This window comes from Helianthus annuus, chromosome 12 (assembly GCF_002127325.2).
Source record: "Helianthus annuus cultivar XRQ/B chromosome 12, HanXRQr2.0-SUNRISE, whole genome shotgun sequence".
Classification (NCBI taxonomy): domain Eukaryota; kingdom Viridiplantae; phylum Streptophyta; class Magnoliopsida; order Asterales; family Asteraceae; genus Helianthus; species Helianthus annuus.
In genome coordinates this window covers 7,672,251-7,691,196 of record NC_035444.2, presented here as the reverse complement: position 1 = coordinate 7,691,196, position 18,946 = coordinate 7,672,251, and the positions used below count along the sequence as shown (strand labels likewise).

The window sequence follows — 18,946 nt, the reverse complement described above, 5'->3', positions numbered from 1 at the left end:
ACTATATTTTTAGATTGATTAGAACTAGTGCGATTTCGCCGCTTCGTGGCAAGAGTTTGGTCAGTAGTAGTTTAGTTCATTATGGTACAAACATTTGCTATAATCAATATGCAAAAAAGATAACACGTGTTTTATGTGACAATGTTATGTTTAGAACAAAAGGAAAGCTACTCTATTTTAAATACAATTCCGTTTTCAACGAAGTTTATACCGGAAGCATGTAAAACGTATATTGGTATCACTAGCGGAGTTGTTCGAACAATATAGATATGGTTTGTTACAGTTATAAAATAAATTATCGACGGGCTGAAACTCGGTTAATTTGGTGCACTCATTATAACGAACGGAAGTGAAAACCCAAAAACATATCAAAACGTAAAAAAAAAAAAAAAACTAAGCACTAGTAATTATATAACTTGAAGAAAATATATTGTTTAATTATAAAAAGTCAAAAGAAATAAATAAACAAAAAAATAACCATTGTTTAGATAAATAAGATATCAGATTGTCAAAGTGAAAAAGTGAAGTGGTTTGAAAAGTATACTGATAAAATTAAGAAACCAAAACAATAATATTCCTGAGTATATTATTGGACCAATAATACGTCAAGTTCGTTATTTGGTTTGGTTTTAAAAACATTTGATAATATACGCAGGGTAGGGATAGTGTACATTAATTAAGAAGTGTGAAAAGTGTGAGAAGTGTATTATAACACTATATATAACACCATATAAACACCGTATAACACTATGTAACATTTTATGACACTATATAACACTATACATCTATTATAGACATGCTATCAGACAAACTATAGTGTTATATAGTGTTACATAGTGTTATGTGGTGTTATATGGTGTTATATGGTGTTACATAGTGTTATACGGTGTTTATATGGTGTTATATAGTGTTATAATACACTTCTCACACTTCTGGATTAATGTACAGGATCCTCTACCAATACACGCATCCACTTCTTTACAATTGATTTTGAGTTGCTTTCGGTACAATTTGAGGATTGACTTCAATTTCATCTATTTACTCATGTGAAAGAGTCCTCTAGGGACCTTCATGACGATAGCTGATGTACTCCACAACCAAAATGTTAGGAGTTTAAATCTTGGTGCAAGTTATGGCTCTCTAGCGCCAGAAGCTATGCAATTGCTGACAAGGGTCCAACGGGTCATCCACTCAGCCTCATGGGGACAGGGTTTTGTCTTGAGTATATTATGGATTAATAATATAGTAATATCATTTAGTTCTTGAATACGGTTCGATCATTGGACCAATAATAAGTCAAGTTCGTTATTTGGTTTGGTTTTAAAAACATTTGATACTACACGCATCCACTTCTTTTTGCAATTGATTTTGAGTTGCTTTCGGTACGATTTGAGGATTGACTTCAATTTGATCTATTTAGGGGTTGTTTGGCTAAGCTTATTGGAATGACTTATTTACTTATTTTTTTATTTGAAAAACAAATAAGTCATAATGGAATGACTTATTTACTTATCTCTCTCACATAATAAGCTAACCCAAACACCTTTTAACTTTTCAAAAAGTAAATAAGTAAATAAATCACTAAAATAAGCTTAGCCAAACAGCCCCTTACTCATGTGAAAGAGTCCTCTAGGGACCTTCATGGCGATAACTGATGTACTCCACGTCTCCACAACCAAAATGTTAGGAGTTTAACGCTTAGTTCTTGAGTTTCATTAAATGAGAGAAAAGAAAAGATTTAAAAAGAAATCATTTTTAGTTGTGTACTTGTGTTCCAGAGTTTTATTAAAGGGGAGAAAAGAAGAGAAAATAAGATTTTTTTTACCTAAAAGTAATCTTTCCAATTTAGAAAGAAAAGAAAATGAAAGAATTATTTCTTTTATCTCCTTAACTTAACTCGAGAACACTGTAAATCTTGGTGCAAGTTATGGTGTATTTTATCGTACAAAATCCAGTAATTGTTATTAAAAAAAAATTTGTGAAAGAAAAGTAGATGTGAGCACATTAGCGTTCTTGATCAAAGACCGTTGTGGTCACCAATGAATGTTATACTCATCCATGTTTCACTTTCTCGTTCTATGGATGCCAAGGACAAAAATTTGATGTGTGCCACATGGCTAAGGTCATTCGTGTGGCATCACATCCTCCACAATTCTCTCTGTCTTTAATTCTCACAATAATCCACGTTGGTTGAAACTCTTTAGCCCAACTCTTGGGAGGACATAATTATATTAAAAGGCAACTTTCAACATAATTAGTTGTTATGGAAGTGGGGCACCGAAAGAGTCTCAAGATTCAAGATATATTTTTGATGGAGTTCATGCACCAATCGAATAGGCAGACGGAAATGAGGGTGGCAACCATCATGGAGCCAGTGGCGGACCCAGGATTTTATTTCAATGGGGTCCATTTTCGGGTCGGTCCTCGTTCGGGTCGAGTTAAAGTGAGGTTTGAACTAGATTTTTTTTAAAAAATAAGAAAAACGAGCTTATCAAGGATTGAACCCATGACCTCTTGGTGGAAAAGAGGGAGGTTTACCACTACACCAGCTTTCTTTTTATTTCAATGGTGTCCACCTAATTGTATTTATCGGGTCCATATACAATTTAATATACCGAATCTACTATTTTTTTTTAAAAGATTGGGGTCCGGGGACCCCGATGGCACCAATGTGGGTCCGCCCCTGCATGGAGCGACGCCAAGTCTTTTCTAGTTCACCTTAAGGACAAGGTGAATTTGAGCGGGGTTGAATGATGTATGCCACAGGAATGACCCAAGCCATGTTTCCATGATCTCCATATTGGATACATTATATACATTGAGGGCTACAATTTATTTACTTCATGCATTTTCTTGTGTTTATTAATTAATTTCTTAGTATTACGTAAGCCTATATAAAGGCCATGCTAGCTTATGAAACATTATGAAAAAGAACAAGTCTTAGTATTTAAGTCTCAATATATCTCTCTAAATTTCTATCAAGTTTTATCTTTATTTTCGTTGGTCGTTGGGACGTTTACTCGAGTCTCTCCCAATCTCTGATTGTGGACACAGGGCATTTGAGCGGTGGGGAATGATATGTGCCAATTCCAAAGCCACTCCCCACATTTTCGAAAACTCATGCACACGTTCCCGTTGACCCATGTAGTACTCATTTTCTTTGTATTTCCTTTAATTCTTAGGCCATGTCATAAAGCCCTTTTGGGGGCGTTATGCGATAAGTGGTGCGCCACGTCATACAGGTGTTTTATGGGGGCGTTATATTACTAGAGAGCGTAGTCATAAAACCCTACCATCATTACCTATATTAATTTTCATTTTTATTAATTAATTAAAAAAACACTAAAATTTTTTTGATTGGTCAAAATTTTGGAACTCTCCTCCTTCACGCCGTTATCAACATACCGCCCCCAACAATTTGAGACCCCATAGCGTCCCCTGTAATGGTTTTCAGGGGTGCTATGGGGCGCTATGCCCATTTTTTCCCTGTGAGAGCGCCCCACTACGTTAGGGCTTAGAGTGGATAGTTAACTTTTGAAGTAGTGGATTAGTGGTATTTGTCAATTTCTCTTAGTTTGTTAAGCATGTAAAAAGCCTGTTTGATTTCTTTGTTATGTTATTTTATGAATGAAATGTATTAAATCCAACATTCCCTTTCTAAATTGCTTTCTAGTTTTCTCCATATTTTCCTTTTGGCCAACGATTAATTGTTGGAACCACATCAGTGGTATTAGAGTCGTCGTGATCCCAGTAACCCATGGCTGCTCAAACTCTATCTAAAACCGAGTTTCGTCAATGGTGAATGAATCATTTGCAAGACTTGAGTCTGAGTTCCAAACCATCTTCAATGCGTTCCGAACGATCTGAACCTCGTGGGAAGCCCCCCCAAACCCATATCCCACAACCACCCCCTGTCGTTCATTAACATTACCCGCGTCCCGCGACAATAGCTGTGAAACCAACGACAAAAAACCGTATCTCCACCAAAACACAATGTTACTGTTGATGGTGTGATTTTATCTTATGGTGAGAAGTGTAAGCACATGAATCCTTTTACGAAAGTATTAGACAACCATAGAGTTCTAGTTGGGAAAAAAATGATTGGTGCAACTATCAGCCACAACGAGTGCTCATAGACGCCAATGTATTAAACAGATTACCTAATAGTATGGCATCACCGGTCAAAGATGTGACCTGGGGAAACGAGTGGAGACCCCCGTCGTGCATTACTAAGATTCGTTTGGACAACCCTACATGAACCGAGTGGCGATCACCAAGGAGTGACGCCAAGTCTTTTCCACTTCAGTTCACCTTGAGTACAATGTGAATTTGAGCGAGGTAGAATGATGTGTGCCACACGAATAACCCAAGCTACATTGTCATGATCACCATATCGGATACATTCTATACATCGTGAGCTACAATACTGAGTTTTAAATATAATAACGTGTTTTGACGTATCATTAATACTTTAAACTAAATTGTTAGAACCCGGTCAACGTAACCAACTTTCACATGTACAGTAATGCTCTTGGCTAGTGGATGGGATTACTGATGATTGTGGTGTAAAGCTTTCGTATTATTTTGATTTAATAATAGTTTGATTTTTTATAAAATCATATATTGTTTTTAATTTAAATTCCGCTGCACGTTTTTTAGAAAAAACTTACTTTTTAAATAGTAAATTGTGATGTGACCCGATTGTATGGTGCCTGGTTCGGACTTCAGAGACCTTACACATACCCCATACGCATAAAAATATTTGTATTGGTAAAAATAAACTCTGAGTTTGGGCCAAAAAGAAGAAACAAATCGGGTCGGTTTCTTATTGGGTTGGGTCCAGTTTAGAAAAAAAAAATGGGCTCAAATCAATAGAAATGAAACCCTAACTCTCTCAGTAGTCTTAAAGCAAACACTTGTGGCAGAACCCTACGGCGGCTCTTCATCTCATCCTCTCGGTCAAATTTCAGTAGCTCTTCAGCCATGGTATCTAATCCAATCTCTCTTCTTTCACATTTTCTAGCTGTTGAAAATATAATCTTTCGTTATAATCTTGTTTGGTGCCTTTGGATCTGTAAATTAACGGTTTTTTTGTTTGAATTTGACGCTTTGAACTGTGGTTAATTGTTTGTGATGTTAGATGTTTGTGTTTTTGTTGCATTGTTTATGATTTGGTTCAGTTATATGTGTTAAGATTCTAGTAAATGTGATGGGTTTTTTTTTTTTTTTTTTTTTTTTTTTTTTAACTTAGAGCTGCAAGGAAACATTAGGGAAAACAGTTTATGGGGTGATATATTAATCTAATTGAAGTTTTTCTATTGAGTTTATTTATTTGAAGATGATGTAGTAAATATTATGATATATCGGTTATATGTGACTGCCAAGATGTCGGTGTAAAATATCGGTCAGAGAATTGGTAGGGATAGTATCAGCATTATCGGCCGATATTTGATTGACACTGGACTGATATTTGATCGACGAGTTAAGTGCCATTTAGGTCCCTGTGGTTTGTCTACTTTTGCCACTTCAAGCCAAATTTCAAAACTGTACCATTTTCCTCCCTGACATTCTCGAAACGTGCCATTTAAGTCCAAAACACTAACTCCAGTTAAAAAAAACTCAATTAGCTCAGGGTAAAATGGTCATTTTACAAAGTGGTTTGGAGGTTGGTGCACGGTGGAGGGTGTCTAAAACCTCCAAACCACTATGCAAAATGACCATTTTACCCTTGAGCTAACTGAGTTTTTTAACTGGGGTTAGATTTTTGGATTGAAATGGCACGTCTGGAGAATGTCAGGGAGGAAATTGGTACAGTCTTGAAATTTTGCCTGAAATGGCAAAAGTGGACAAACCACAGGGACGTAAATGGCACTTAACTCTTGATCTACGTATCACCGATTTCCCAATATTAGTACCTTTCTTCTTAGTTCTACCATTCATCTTTCTTCTTATTGTTGCTATTAGTGTTTTAAGTCTTAATTGTTAGTTGTAAGCCTTAATCAGTTCCTACTTGCTACAGTTGTTAGTGTTTTGCAAGTTGCAAAAGGTTAATTCGTTAATGGTAGGAGAGTTTACTGAATTCTTAGTGTTAAATTGCTATATATATAAATTTAGCATGATATTAAAATCACCGATATCCCACCGCGACAACTGATATCTCAAATACTGGTCCTTGACCGATATCTGATATTTTACCACATTAACTGCATAGTTATTAGCACATTTGTTTAAGATGCATTTCACCTACAGATGATTTTGATTTGTTATTTTGGACGTCTTCATGATCATAGTGTTTTTTAAATACGAAATCATTGTGTAATTAGATTTTGTTATTTATTTCCAGGTGAACGTTCCCAAGACGAAGAAGACTTACTGCAAGAACAAGGAATGCAGAAAGCATACCTTGCATAAGGTGACCCAATACAAGAAGGGAAAAGATAGTTTGGCTGCACAAGGAAAGCGTCGTTATGACAGGAAACAATCCGGTTATGGTGGTCAAACCAAACCCGTCTTTCACAAGAAGGTTAAATTATTTTCATTCATTTATTTTCGTTCAGATTGCTTTTATTTTAGTAGATTATCGTGTAGTCTTCAAGAAATAATAACTTAATTCATGATTATGGTATGATATAGGCAAAAACTACAAAGAAGATTGTGCTAAGGTTGCAATGCCAAGGTTGCAAGCATGTTTCTCAGCACCCAATTAAGGTTAGAGCCCTGAATTTTCGGATATTTACGTTTTCTTGATGTTTGTCTGATTGTTATGGTTACTTATGGTTTGTTTGATGGTGTGTGTTTTTTTTTTTTTTTTTTTTTTTTTTTTTTTTTTTGTTGTGCAGAGATGCAAGCATTTTGAAATTGGTGGAGACAAGAAGGGCAAGGGAACTTCACTTTTTTAAGCAGTTTGTTGCAGGGTTGCAGCTACTATTCATATTTTTGTTCTAGCAGACTTTTTATATTATTTGAAATTTATATTGCAAGTGCCTGTTTAGCTTTTGACACATCTGCCTGGAGAAATGAAAATCTTGTGTTATTGACTGTTCTTACCTAGTGTTGCTTTTTAGTATTGCTTGCAGCAGGTTGCCTTTGATATGATGTGTTGCTTGTGTTAAGGGCTGACTTATTGTTGTCCGTGGCGTGGCGGGCGCCCACCCTGAATTATTTTTTAGTGTATTATTTTTGAAAAAATCTTGATCGCATCTCTTAAAAATATGGTAAAACCCTTCGATCGCACCGCTAGAAAATGTCTGCACATATTGTTTACTTTTAAACCAACTACCCTTGCGATTTTTAAACGGTTATAATTTTTTCATACGTTAATATTTTTTTGAGTAAACTGTAATTTTACCCTCTGGGGTTAGAGCCAATTGGCACTCTGATCCTCTACCAGGAAAATTTTGCTCACTGGCCTCTTGACTAATGGAAAACTCTGTAATATTACCTCTCTACTATTGGAAAACTCTGTAATATTACCCCCTACTAATGGAAAACTCTGTAATATTACTCCCTACTGTCAAATAACTTAACATGTATGTTAAATGGTATGTTAAATGACTATATTACCCTTTCCTATTACCCTCTATGCTTTGTTGTAAGCAAACGTATTATCCCCCGGTGTTAAATGACTATATTATCCTTTCTTATTACCCCCTATGCTTTCTTGTAAGAAACAATATTACCCCCCACCCTTTCTCTATCTCCCCCACTTACCAGTTACCACCATCATCAACAACCCACCCCACACCACCCCACCCCACACCACCACATCCACCACCCACTCAACACCACCATCCATTGCAACAAATGTTGATAGTAGAGGATAACCACTTCTCCGACAAGTTTGTTGCGGTGGATGGTTGTGTGGAGTGGGTGGTGGATCTGGTGGTGTGGGGTGGGTGGGAGGTTGATGATGGTGGTAACTGGTAAGTGGGGAAGATAGAGAGAGGGTGGGGGGTAAAACTGTTTCTTACATCAAAGCATAGGAGGTAATAAGAAAGGATAATACAGTCATTTAACACCGGGGGTAATACGTCTGCTTACAATAAAGCATAGGGGGTAATATAGTCATTTAACATACCATTTAACATACCTGTTAAGTTATTTGACAGCAGGGGGTAATATTGCAGAGTTTTCCATTAGTCGGGGGGTCAGAGAGCAAAATTTTCCATGCAAGGGGTCAGAGTGCCAATTGGCTCTAACCCCAGGGGGTAAAATTGCACTTTAGTCTATTTTTTTAATTCACCAAACAAAACGAGCCTTATATTATCTTTAATTTTAGTATAGTATTACAATACTTTCTATTAATTTAAAAGTTAGATCCTATGTGATTAAATTATGTCTTGCCAAAAGTAAACCTCTTTTTGCTGGAGAGTTGCACTCAACAAAATCCCCACAAAGCTAGCGTTGGCGGGCCATGGGGATCCTATTCTTGACCAGACCTGCAGTAGGTGCGGTATCGTGGAGGAAGACGCAAACCATGTGCTTGCTCGCTGCTTGTTTGTGAGGGGCATTTGGTGGCAAATTTGTAGGTGGCTAAAAATTCTGTTCCCTGAGGATGGTCTGTCTATCCAAGGGATGCTCAACGCGGTGAAAGATGCGAAAGGCTCGAAGAAATGGAAAAAGATCATAGGGGTAGTGGTTATGACGTCCATGTGGGACATATGGAAATCAAGAAATGAGAAGATCTTCAACAACTGGTCCATCCCCGTTACAAGAATGGTGGAACAAATTAAAGAGAATTCTTACTTATGGATAAGGTGTAGATCTAAATTTTGTAATCTTGAATGGGACAGGTGGTGCGATTTCAATGTCCGTGACATTATCTTGTAGTTGGGTCTTAGTTTCTTGCTGGCCCGTTTTACCCTTTTTTATATTTTTATAGAAGTTTTGCCATTCAAAAATCAAATTTTAAAAATGAATGTCTTCTATCTAGGTATCAATATTTATATATATGTTCTTTAAGCTATGCATAAAATATTAAAGAAAAAACTCGTAATTATTAAAATGAGTAAATTGCCATTTTAGTCCCTGAGGTTTGTTCAAAATTTTCATTTTTAGTCCAAATAGTTTTTTTCTCCTCTGGGTCCCTGACTTTTCCCTTTTGTTGCCATTTTAATCACATTGCCTAACTCTATCTGAAAACCCCATTTTTAACAAGCGGTATTTTTCAATTTAAATCTTTTAAATTGCCATTTTGATCCATTCTTTTTTATATTAAAAAAATAAAAGACATATGTAACTACCAGAAATCGAAGCTTAATCAAACTCGAGTATTGACTTTACATATCACGAGAAGTCGTTGAAGAAGCTCTTGTTCATCAATCGAACGTCTGAACTTCCGTTGGGAGACGATGATAAGTATTTTGTTGATAGAAAACCATTTGTGGCGGTAAAGATCTCTTTGAAATGCTAAACGTGAGGATTTTTCGGTAGAAAATCACGGAGACTGGAGAGTGAGTTATGGCTTGAAACCGATGATTTCCATGAGTCCTTGTTGTAACTGTTGCCGTTAGTTGAAACGGATGCCGGTACCGATGATGATACGGATGATAATTCACAGTGAAATTGATTGGATCTAGAAGTTGTTCTTGATGATGAGGTGTGAGATGTAGTATTTGAAGATTTAACTGTTGGTTGAATTATGTTTTCGGTCATCTTCTTCGCATACAACTGTAGATATTGTGCATATTTGGGGAGATTTATGTGGAAATTTGAGATGTGGAAGACGGTGATGGAAATTGTTCTTGATGATGAGGTGTGAGACGTGAATGGATCAAAATGGCAATTTGAAAGATTGAAATTGAAAATTCCTCAAATAACCCTGGTTAAAAATGGGTTATTTGGATGGAGTTAGGCAATGTGATCAAAATAGCAACAAAAGGGAAAAGTCATCCCCAGAGGAGAAAAAAAAACTATTTGGACTAAAATGACAAATTTGAACAAACCTCAAGGATTAAAATGGCAATTTACTCTATTAAAACAGAAAAAAGAATATACTTTTTTTTACAAAAAGTAAAGTAAAAGATCATTAAAACAGAAAAAAAATAATATACAAAAAGTAAAGTAAAGTAAAATATCGAATATGATTTACATTTAACAAACATTCACTTATGAGTAAATTATCATTTTAATGTATGTGGTTTTGTCAAAAATATCAGTTCAGTCAAAATTGTTTTTTTCCTCTCGTGTCTTTAAGGTTTGTATTTTTTTGTCATTTTGCCTAACCCACTAACTCTATCCAAAAATATAGTTTTATCCTTTTTTAGAAATTTACCGTTATAAAAAAAATATGAAACATCTATAACCCAATTATTTACCATTTGCATGCACCATATTGATGTGATAGACGAGAGAACCAGTGGCCCAGAAACAGAAACACACTGGTTCAGCAATCAGGGGCGGACATATAGAGGATCAAGGGGTAGCCTCCGCTACCGCTTGGTCGGAAAATTTTTGACGTTTTTAGTGTAAATTTTGGAAAAATTTGACGTTTTTTCGATTTCATTACCGCCTATTTATAAAACGTTCCCGCTTGGTCGGAATCCTAGATCCGCCATTGTCAGCAATCACAATCATCGTTGAACCAACAATCATATGGAAACCCGAAGGGGTTAATTAAATGCCATTGACAATAGTAACCAACACCTCCGAGATGAGTATAACCTCACCGTCATCGGGTGACCACCGGATCTAAAAACCCCAAATTTGAAAACCCTAAAATACCAAAAAAAGGGAATAGAGAAACAAACCAACCAACAAACACAATCCATCCTCATGCAACACTAACCGAGAAAAAGGGGTAAAAACTAAAAAAAAGGTCAAGAATCAAACCGGCGCCAGAACCACATACAATCAGACACCCACCCAATTTACCAAATCCAAGAACATATAAAAAGTTGAGAATAAATTGTATATAAACACTACTAATAAGGTAGTAAAGAAAAAAAAAACAAATAAAGATCTGACACATAGCATGTGTATTGGTACGGGTACTTCGGTACGGTACCTGCTCTGGTACCATTTTATTTTTATTTAGTTTTTTAGCACTTGTACGGTTACTTATACAAGTATGTTACTTGTTCAACAAAGGTTATTTGGTATAAATAGGGTACCTTGGATTTTAATAAAAGTATTCTTGAACACCATAGTAGGTGAAGTTTTATTCTACACTATATATAGGAAAAACCTCCATTCTCACCACCAACTCTCCTCTCAGTTTTCACCTAATATCCTTTGTGGGTATTGCTTCAATTTCAATCACAACCCCTCCTTGTTTGTTTGTTCTCCGTGAAACAAACAGCCGTATGGCTCCCAAGACCACTCATGGCCAATATGATCACCCCAAGGTTCTTTTTGCCTCCTCCTTCCAGTTGCTTCAATCGGTGGTGAGGTGGCGGGGAGGCGCCCTCCCATGCCCTCCGGCCTTAGCACCTAACTTCAGCAGCAGACGAGACAGTTCGTGTTCTAAACCTATGATTATACTGATTTAAAATGTTGGTTAAGTGGTGTACTCCACAACTAAAAGATTGTAGATTCAAATCCTGTAGTGTGTGTGTGTGCAGACTTGAATTTTCAATTTTAAGCTTATTCTTTCGGGGTTTAAAACGGGTGTGATTTTCTTCAACTTATGATATTTAGTTTATCATATAAAGTTTACCTTTTTTTATCAACATTCACCGCTCAATTAGTAAAGGTGGTACAAAAAAACCCAAAACAAGTATTGGAAGGTGGATTCTATAATATTAGAATAGAAAGCTCTCTAGATGTGATTGTTATTACTACCATTAGGCGTAGTTGTTAAAAGCAATCGCCTATTGCACCTAGGCCTATTTTTCAGGTCAGGCGAGGCGAGGCCAGGCAGTTGCACTTTAAGTCGAGGAAATTGCGCTTTAATTCTCCAGGTGATGGTTCAGACGCACATTCCGGCGAGATTCCTAGATTCTAGAGAGCTTCCGGCCAAATTCTCTAAATTCTGACAAGATTCTAGCCAAATTTCTACTTTTTATTCAAGGAAACCTACTTTTCTACCCTAATACTTAGGTACTAATTAGATGATATAAAGTGTTACTTTATTTTATTTGAAAAATAGTATTCTTTTTCTAATACATAATATATTTTTAATTTTTTTCATTATGCGCTTTATTTTTCTCAGGTCCTCGCTTTTTTTGCGCTTTGCGCCTAGGCCCCAGGCGAGACCTATGCGCCTTGAGTGCGCCTAGCGCCTTTAATAACTATGGAGTTAAGCCATCTTGCTTGTGAAGCCTTTGCAGTCGATGTAACAAATTCACCAAGAACACGATAACTAGACGGGTCTGTGGGACACTTCCCAAGCCCGATTAAACTGGCCCGTTTGGCCCCAAAACCCGAAACTCTAATAACAATAGACTGTCCGGCCATTCCAATGAAAGCTTCCTCTTCACATACTTCGGACAACAATCCACCCAGTTTAGAATCAAGTTTTTTAAAGGTAGTCCATGTGATTTGACAATATTTCACCTTTAGTTTCAAACTTTTAAAAATTATATTCATATTTCCTATGGTTTGTTCAGTTGTTACTTGGATAGTCCCTTGAGTGGATGACCATTACTTTGTTAAGTTCATATAAAATGACCAGAATTACGTTTACTAATTAGAAAAACAATAAAAAATTAATTATTTTTTTATTTTCAAAATTTGAGAAAAACAATAATCTTTTAGTTTGTATATGGGACCCACCCACGAGACATGAGATGCAACGAGTTCACCAACGCTGGTGTTGTTATTGATTATTACTTGACATTAATTTTTATTTATCTATATAGACACCCAAGATTGTGACAAGGATTATTTACCATATGGAACCATCAAGTGATGTTTTGCATCTTTGTTATTTCAACCTTTCTACTTCTTTTCTTGCATCACAAACATACAATAACAGAACTGAACAAATCAAATAAACTGATATCTGAACCCATAAACATCCCTACACCTACTTTTATATGCGTTTTCTGTTCTCTTATTAAGTTCAGATGTTTTGCACCTTTGTTATTTCAATCTCTATAGACTAACAAGTGAATGCTGACAATCTATACAGACATCGAAATGGACAGCGACGATCTAATTCCAGGATACCTTATACATGAAAGTTATGAAGACACACCGAAAGCTTTTGATCAATCAGATCATTCTGCAAAAGAAATCACAGAAAGTAATGGTTTTAATTTAATTTAATTTTTTCATCAAAATTTGCACTCCTTTATTTTTAAACAAATTTTCAAGATGTTTAGAACTTGCCGATGGGGAAAAGTGGATGGATGTTATTTTTCTGCTCAAAGAGTCATTACCTGCCGTACTAAATAGCAAGACTGGTTTGCTTTTTTATCTGCTGAGCGATGAGTTTGTTAAGATTTTAACAAAAAGCCGGTGAGCACGAGTTATTGTAATGTTTTTTATAGAACTCAAAATTGAAATAGTTGGAAATTGAAAGGTTCACCAAGTTAGAGTTTTTGTTGTATTTATTCTGTATTGCTTTTCTGGTTCAATTGGTGGCATCAACGAAGCACTTGAGTTTGCTCAGAAACACTTCGCACCTTTTCAAGAGTTGGGAGCCCACGAAACTATGATTAAGGTAAGTTGTATATGTGTGTGTATAGGTATACATATATGTATATGTGCGGTTGTTTAAGGCAACTTCTTTTTTATGCAGGAATACATGATTTTATTTGGACATGAAGATCCTAATCAGATACATCCACAACCTTTTCTACTTACGTTGGAGTACCAAAAGCTTGTTGCAGACAAATTGAGAGCGACAATTAAGTGTCTGTATATAAAATCTCTGTAGACAAATGCTTATTTTCTTTTGGTGTTTTTTCCTTTAAATGTTCTTTTATTTCTTAGATTTTATTAATAATTATTGTATGATTCTCACATGGTTGCTTAACAAACGTTCTGAAATCAATTAATCCTTTAGATAGCATACATCTATCTGATAACGAGCTTAGGGAAATGAGTGCCAGAACAAGTAAGGGTGCTTTTGATAAAGTTTCCTTTCTATTGCAAGTCTAATCATCTCATTTAAATGTATTATGTTTGTTTTTCCAGAAATTCTAGAGTGTGTATCAAAAGGTCAAGGAAAAAAAGCTATTAATATGTAACGCCCAACTTGTTAAAAACAATATTAAAATACTTTGCGGAAAAAGGCCCAGATTTTTTTTACTTAATAAAGTTTATCATTCCATAAATATATTAATCCATATATTCGGATCAATAAAACATATAAAAAATTTCACCATGACCAGTTTGCAAAACGACAATTCCTTACGAAAACAAAACCTGTTTAATAACCAAAGTTTTTATAAAACAAACATAACCAACTACTACATTGACATACTAGGGCTTTAGCTAAAACAAACATTGAAGTTAAACTCCAAAATGTAAATAACTAGGTCAATTTGACCCAATAAGAAAGCCCTTATACTTAGTGAACAAAACACCACTAAATCTTTCCGTAGTTGACCTGCTTTCAAGACTTGATCACTTTCGCCTTTCTACTACCCGAATCTGCCATATAACATTATCATATCATTAGCCTCGGCCGAGAAATTATATATATATATATATATATATATATATATATATATATATATATATATATATATATATATATATATATATATATATATATATATATATATTCCTACGGTAAACATAACAATGACAAATATATTGAGTGAACCGGATTATTGATGAACGACTTGTGAGTTCTTTTCTTCTTCCATGTTACCGGTTCAAGCCACCCCATTGTTTCTCATGACTTATCTATCCGTTCATTGTTCTCAAACATATCACCTACATTGAAGACACCACAAAAATTAGCTTTTGCTAAGTGAGGACTCATAATATTATTTTTTTAGTATAAAAAATAAAGGAGTTTTCAACGCTCATGACACCCAATGAAACAACATCGGGCCACTACTTCATTTCTCGAGTCATGCATTTTGTGACTTTTTCCATTTTAATCCAGGAGCCCCTTTTTTCCAAGTCTCAGGTATATCCCTGCTAATAGAGAGTCAAGGACACTTCAAAGTAAACCATTATTAAAGCAATTCTGCCAATACAAATAACATGCTAAACCGCCACATAACTATGTTGTAATTTATTAAGCAACATATATGATTATCAACAACCGTTATTACTTAACATACTCATAATAATTCATATATGCATTCATAACCTACTCAATTAGGTTATATAATTTTAACAACACAAGTGTCATTCATTCATAAGCACTACACAATGAACACATGCATTTGCACATACGGGTCACAACGCCCATGACTTTTTAGTTTAGCATACACATCCCATATTCATGGAATCACTCACTTCAACTCATGTAAATATATACAATTATGTTGAGGATTACAATAATAATAAAATCACTTCCGGAGGGTTCTTTATAAAATCCCCAAAATTATGCAAGTGTTATAAAATTTATGTTTTTCACTCAGCTTTGCGCAGCTGTAGCAATTCAGTATATTCCCCTCTTTAGAGAGAGTATTTCGGTTCAACCTAAAATTCTTAGTGACGACGTCTCAAAGACCTTTCCGTGGATATAAAATACGCCCCGAACGGACATTCGGTTGATTTACTACGAATTTTTAAAAATTAGCAAATATGTGGAAATAAGCTGAATTTTCAGCACTTGGGTATCTCGACCCATCAACAATTTGCATAATTTCTCAATGGGTTTAAACCCCCAAAAACATCACAAAAACAATACGCTATTGTTGAATCAAACCCTATTTAGTAAATGGAGCGGGTAAAAGTCAAGAGGTGAATCCTTCAATGGTAGATTTTACATTCTTTAGTAAATGGTCTGGTGCAATGCAGATTGCATTAAGACGGGCAGCGATGTCATATATGAAAACTGTGGACGATTCTTACATTGGGAGCTCTGATGAGGTTTGCGAAAAATTTAATTGTTTTCTTTATATGCTGGTATAGAAAATGTGTGGGACATATATGTATAATGTTATTTTGTTCCACTTTTTTAGGATTCTTTTCTGGTTGCTCAATATCACTACCGATTGTTATCATATTACTTATACAAGCAAGGAAAGTAACTACTTGAAAGGAGCATTCCATGTATATAGACAATGTTTTCCCTCTTTACAGGTGATGTATTATTTAAAAGAAATAGAAATGATTCCCCTGGGCCGCTTATGTTTTATTGAACTCTTGATTAACATTTTTTATGTACAGTTTGTATGCGTATATAATCCTATATATGCTTATGTATGCCGCAAATATATACTTCTGGAAGCACTGCAGAATCAACTACTCCTTCATATTTGGTTTTAATCAAGGAACTGAATTAAGCTACTAGGATGTATTCCTCTTTAGCACGGGTCTTGCAGTATATGCCCATATACCACCAACAATCCACTACCAATTCGGGTTCCAGGTTTGTTACTTTCTTTAAAATTATTTGTTCTAGACCAAATATACAACATATTATTCTTTTATTATTATTGTTATATGTATTCTCCTATTTACATATATAAATGTAGGTAATAAAGTTGCTACAAATCAAGACCATAATATGAAGATGCATATAAAAGACTTATAAGAAAGTCGAACATCGTCAAGAAGAATTTGCATATGATGAAGAAGGTTTGGAACCTGTTCGAAATAATGAATCATAAGTTAAAGAGTTTGTTAGGGTCAAAATGATGTGTCAAACTAAAAAATAGAAATTTGAACATGAATTCGAATTCTGATTCGAACTCGAATTCTGATTCGAACTCGAATTCTGATTCGAACTCGAATTCAGATTTGTATACTGGTGATACCACAAAATCGAAGAGCAAAAGGCGAACGCCAGCATGGTAATCAGCTTTTTTTTCTACTTTTTACGGGTCGCAACGGATGTCCCAAAATTTTATATATCAAATGTTTGCTTTCTAGCCATAATTCTTATTTGACCCGTTAAAGACAAAACATAAACCAAGTTGTTCATTGATTGAGAATCTAAAATTGCAGGTGTGATAGAATACTGTGGTATGGGGAGGGGATCCATCAGAAGTCATATACTCGGTGGGAGTCACGGTTCTCTGACCACCGGCCCGTTTGTGCAATGTTTTTAATATTTTTACATAACCAAAGGTGTGTAATCGGTAATACCATAAGTTTCAGTCAACATTAGTTTAACCTGAATCGGCATGATCTAAATCAAGTCCAAAACAAGTTCTTTTTGTGCAGGAGTTGAGAAGACCGATTGTGGCTGCTTGCGAGTTTTGACCAGTCAATTTTGTGGGTGAGTCATGTGGCTTTTTGGCATATTTTATGTACATATTATTTAAATAGTTTACAACATCTTTTGGTCTCTTAATATACAGATGAAATGCCTTACATTTTAAAAGACGACAAATATGAGACAAAGTACAAGACTGACTTAAAAGGTACAGTACCTAGGCAATACTACTTAGGCAAGCTTAGTATCGACACCAAAGTTTATATTATATAGTATCGACACTAAAGTTTATATTATATACTTAAACACTTATAATTTGGTTCTTTTTTTTCTAGAGGGAACTCAATTTACTAAGGGAAAGGTTTTAGTAACTCGAAGGATATGCATCTTCAAAGGGACTCGACTATCTTTAAATTGTGTATCCACTGTATCACTAATTTATGTAACATGAGACTTTGTATTTTATTTTATTTGTACACTTGATATTTATCTTAATAGTTTTCTCCAACTCGGGTAGCACCCGGGTGATAACCTAGTAATTCATATATGCATTCATAACCTACTCAATTAGGTTATATAATTTTAACAACACAAGTGTCATTCATTCATAAGCACTACACAATGAACACATGCATTTGCACATACGGGTCACAACGCCCATGACTTTTTAGTTTAGCATACACATCCCATATTCATGGAATCACTCACTTCAACTCATGTAAATATATACAATTATGTTGAGGATTACAATAATAATAAAATCACTTCCGGAGGGGTCTTTATAAAATCCCCAAAATTATGCAAGTGTTATAAAATTTATGTTTTTCACTCAGCTTTGCGCAGCTGTAGCAATTCAGTATATTCCCCTCTTTAGAGAGAGTATTTCGGTTCAACCTAAAATTCTTAGTGACGACGTCTCAAAGACCTTTCCGTGGATATAAAATACGCCCCGAACGGACATTCGGTTGATTTACTACGAATTTTTAAAGATTAGCAAAAATGTGGAAATAAGCTGAATTTTCAGCACTTGGGTCTCTCGACCCATCAACAATTTGCATAATTTCTCAATGGGTTTAAACCCCCAAAAACATCACAAAAACAATACGCTATTGTTGAATCAAACCCTATTCAATAATTTGTATTAAACCGTCCATCTTAACTATAAAATTTCAAGTCAACAAGAATATTATTTAATTTAATTCAATACAATACAATACAATCCAAACACATTCGAGTCACTCACCTTCGCCCGTAGGAGTGTTGTTGCTTTATCATTCGTTTGACCCGTTGTCATCCAAACGTTACCTCATCTATCTTGACAAGAAATCAAACCTGCAAATCATTAGAACACATAACATGGGTATTCATCTCATAATACCTAAGTATTTATTCACCCATCATTAATCATGCGTTCTAAATCATTCTTTTACCCCCAAACTTGTAATTGATTTATTACCACTCATTTGACCCGTTATCACTCATTTATGTTTAATCATAACTACGGGTCAAATTTACCAATCCAACATACCCATTAAACAACAAGTCATGGTCCTTTGGTTATAAACCAAACCAAGTTAATCTCACATATCCATTCAACTCGTTTTGGTGATTAAGTAAAAATAACATTTACATATCTACTTTATTTAGTCACATTCACCATTCTATTCATCGAAGCTTTATGTTTACTAAACACCAACTGATTTTTAGCAAATC

General features: G+C 35.1%; 1 protein-coding gene and 2 long non-coding RNA genes across 5 annotated transcripts; all 3 read left to right on the top strand.

Moving 5' to 3' along the window:
- Positions 1–4,848: 4,848 nt before the first annotated feature.
- Positions 4,849–7,046, top strand: LOC110893984 (60S ribosomal protein L44). Its single transcript, XM_022141144.2, has 4 exons — positions 4,849–4,986; positions 6,344–6,523; positions 6,634–6,708; positions 6,840–7,046. Exons 1-4 carry the CDS (start codon positions 4,984–4,986, stop codon positions 6,897–6,899), a joined length of 318 nt encoding a protein of 105 aa, XP_021996836.1. The 5' UTR covers positions 4,849–4,983; the 3' UTR covers positions 6,900–7,046.
- Positions 7,047–11,151: 4,105 nt separating this feature from the next.
- On the top strand, positions 11,152–13,860 carry LOC110893983. 3 transcript variants are annotated; one of them, XR_002566056.2, is made up of 5 exons: positions 11,152–12,039; positions 12,152–12,466; positions 13,073–13,186; positions 13,266–13,606; positions 13,685–13,860. It is a non-coding gene; the product is annotated as an uncharacterized LOC110893983 (long non-coding RNA). The 3 variants fall into 3 exon arrangements; XR_002566055.2 differs by having other exon boundaries at positions 13,258–13,606; XR_002566054.2 differs by having other exon boundaries at positions 13,073–13,606.
- A 1,948-nt stretch (positions 13,861–15,808) lies between these two features.
- Positions 15,809–17,741, top strand: LOC110896352. Its single transcript, XR_002567853.2, has 6 exons — positions 15,809–15,942; positions 16,035–16,868; positions 17,023–17,145; positions 17,242–17,296; positions 17,379–17,441; positions 17,569–17,741. It is a non-coding gene; the product is annotated as an uncharacterized LOC110896352 (long non-coding RNA).
- The last annotated feature ends 1,205 nt before the right edge of the window (positions 17,742–18,946 follow it).

Coding starts and splice junctions, on each gene's coding strand:
- LOC110893984 (XM_022141144.2), top strand. Junction 6,524..6,633: donor AACCCGTCTTTCACAAGAAG/GTTAAATTATTT, acceptor GGTATGATATAG/GCAAAAACTACAAAGAAGAT. Junction 6,709..6,839: donor TTTCTCAGCACCCAATTAAG/GTTAGAGCCCTG, acceptor TTTGTTGTGCAG/AGATGCAAGCATTTTGAAAT.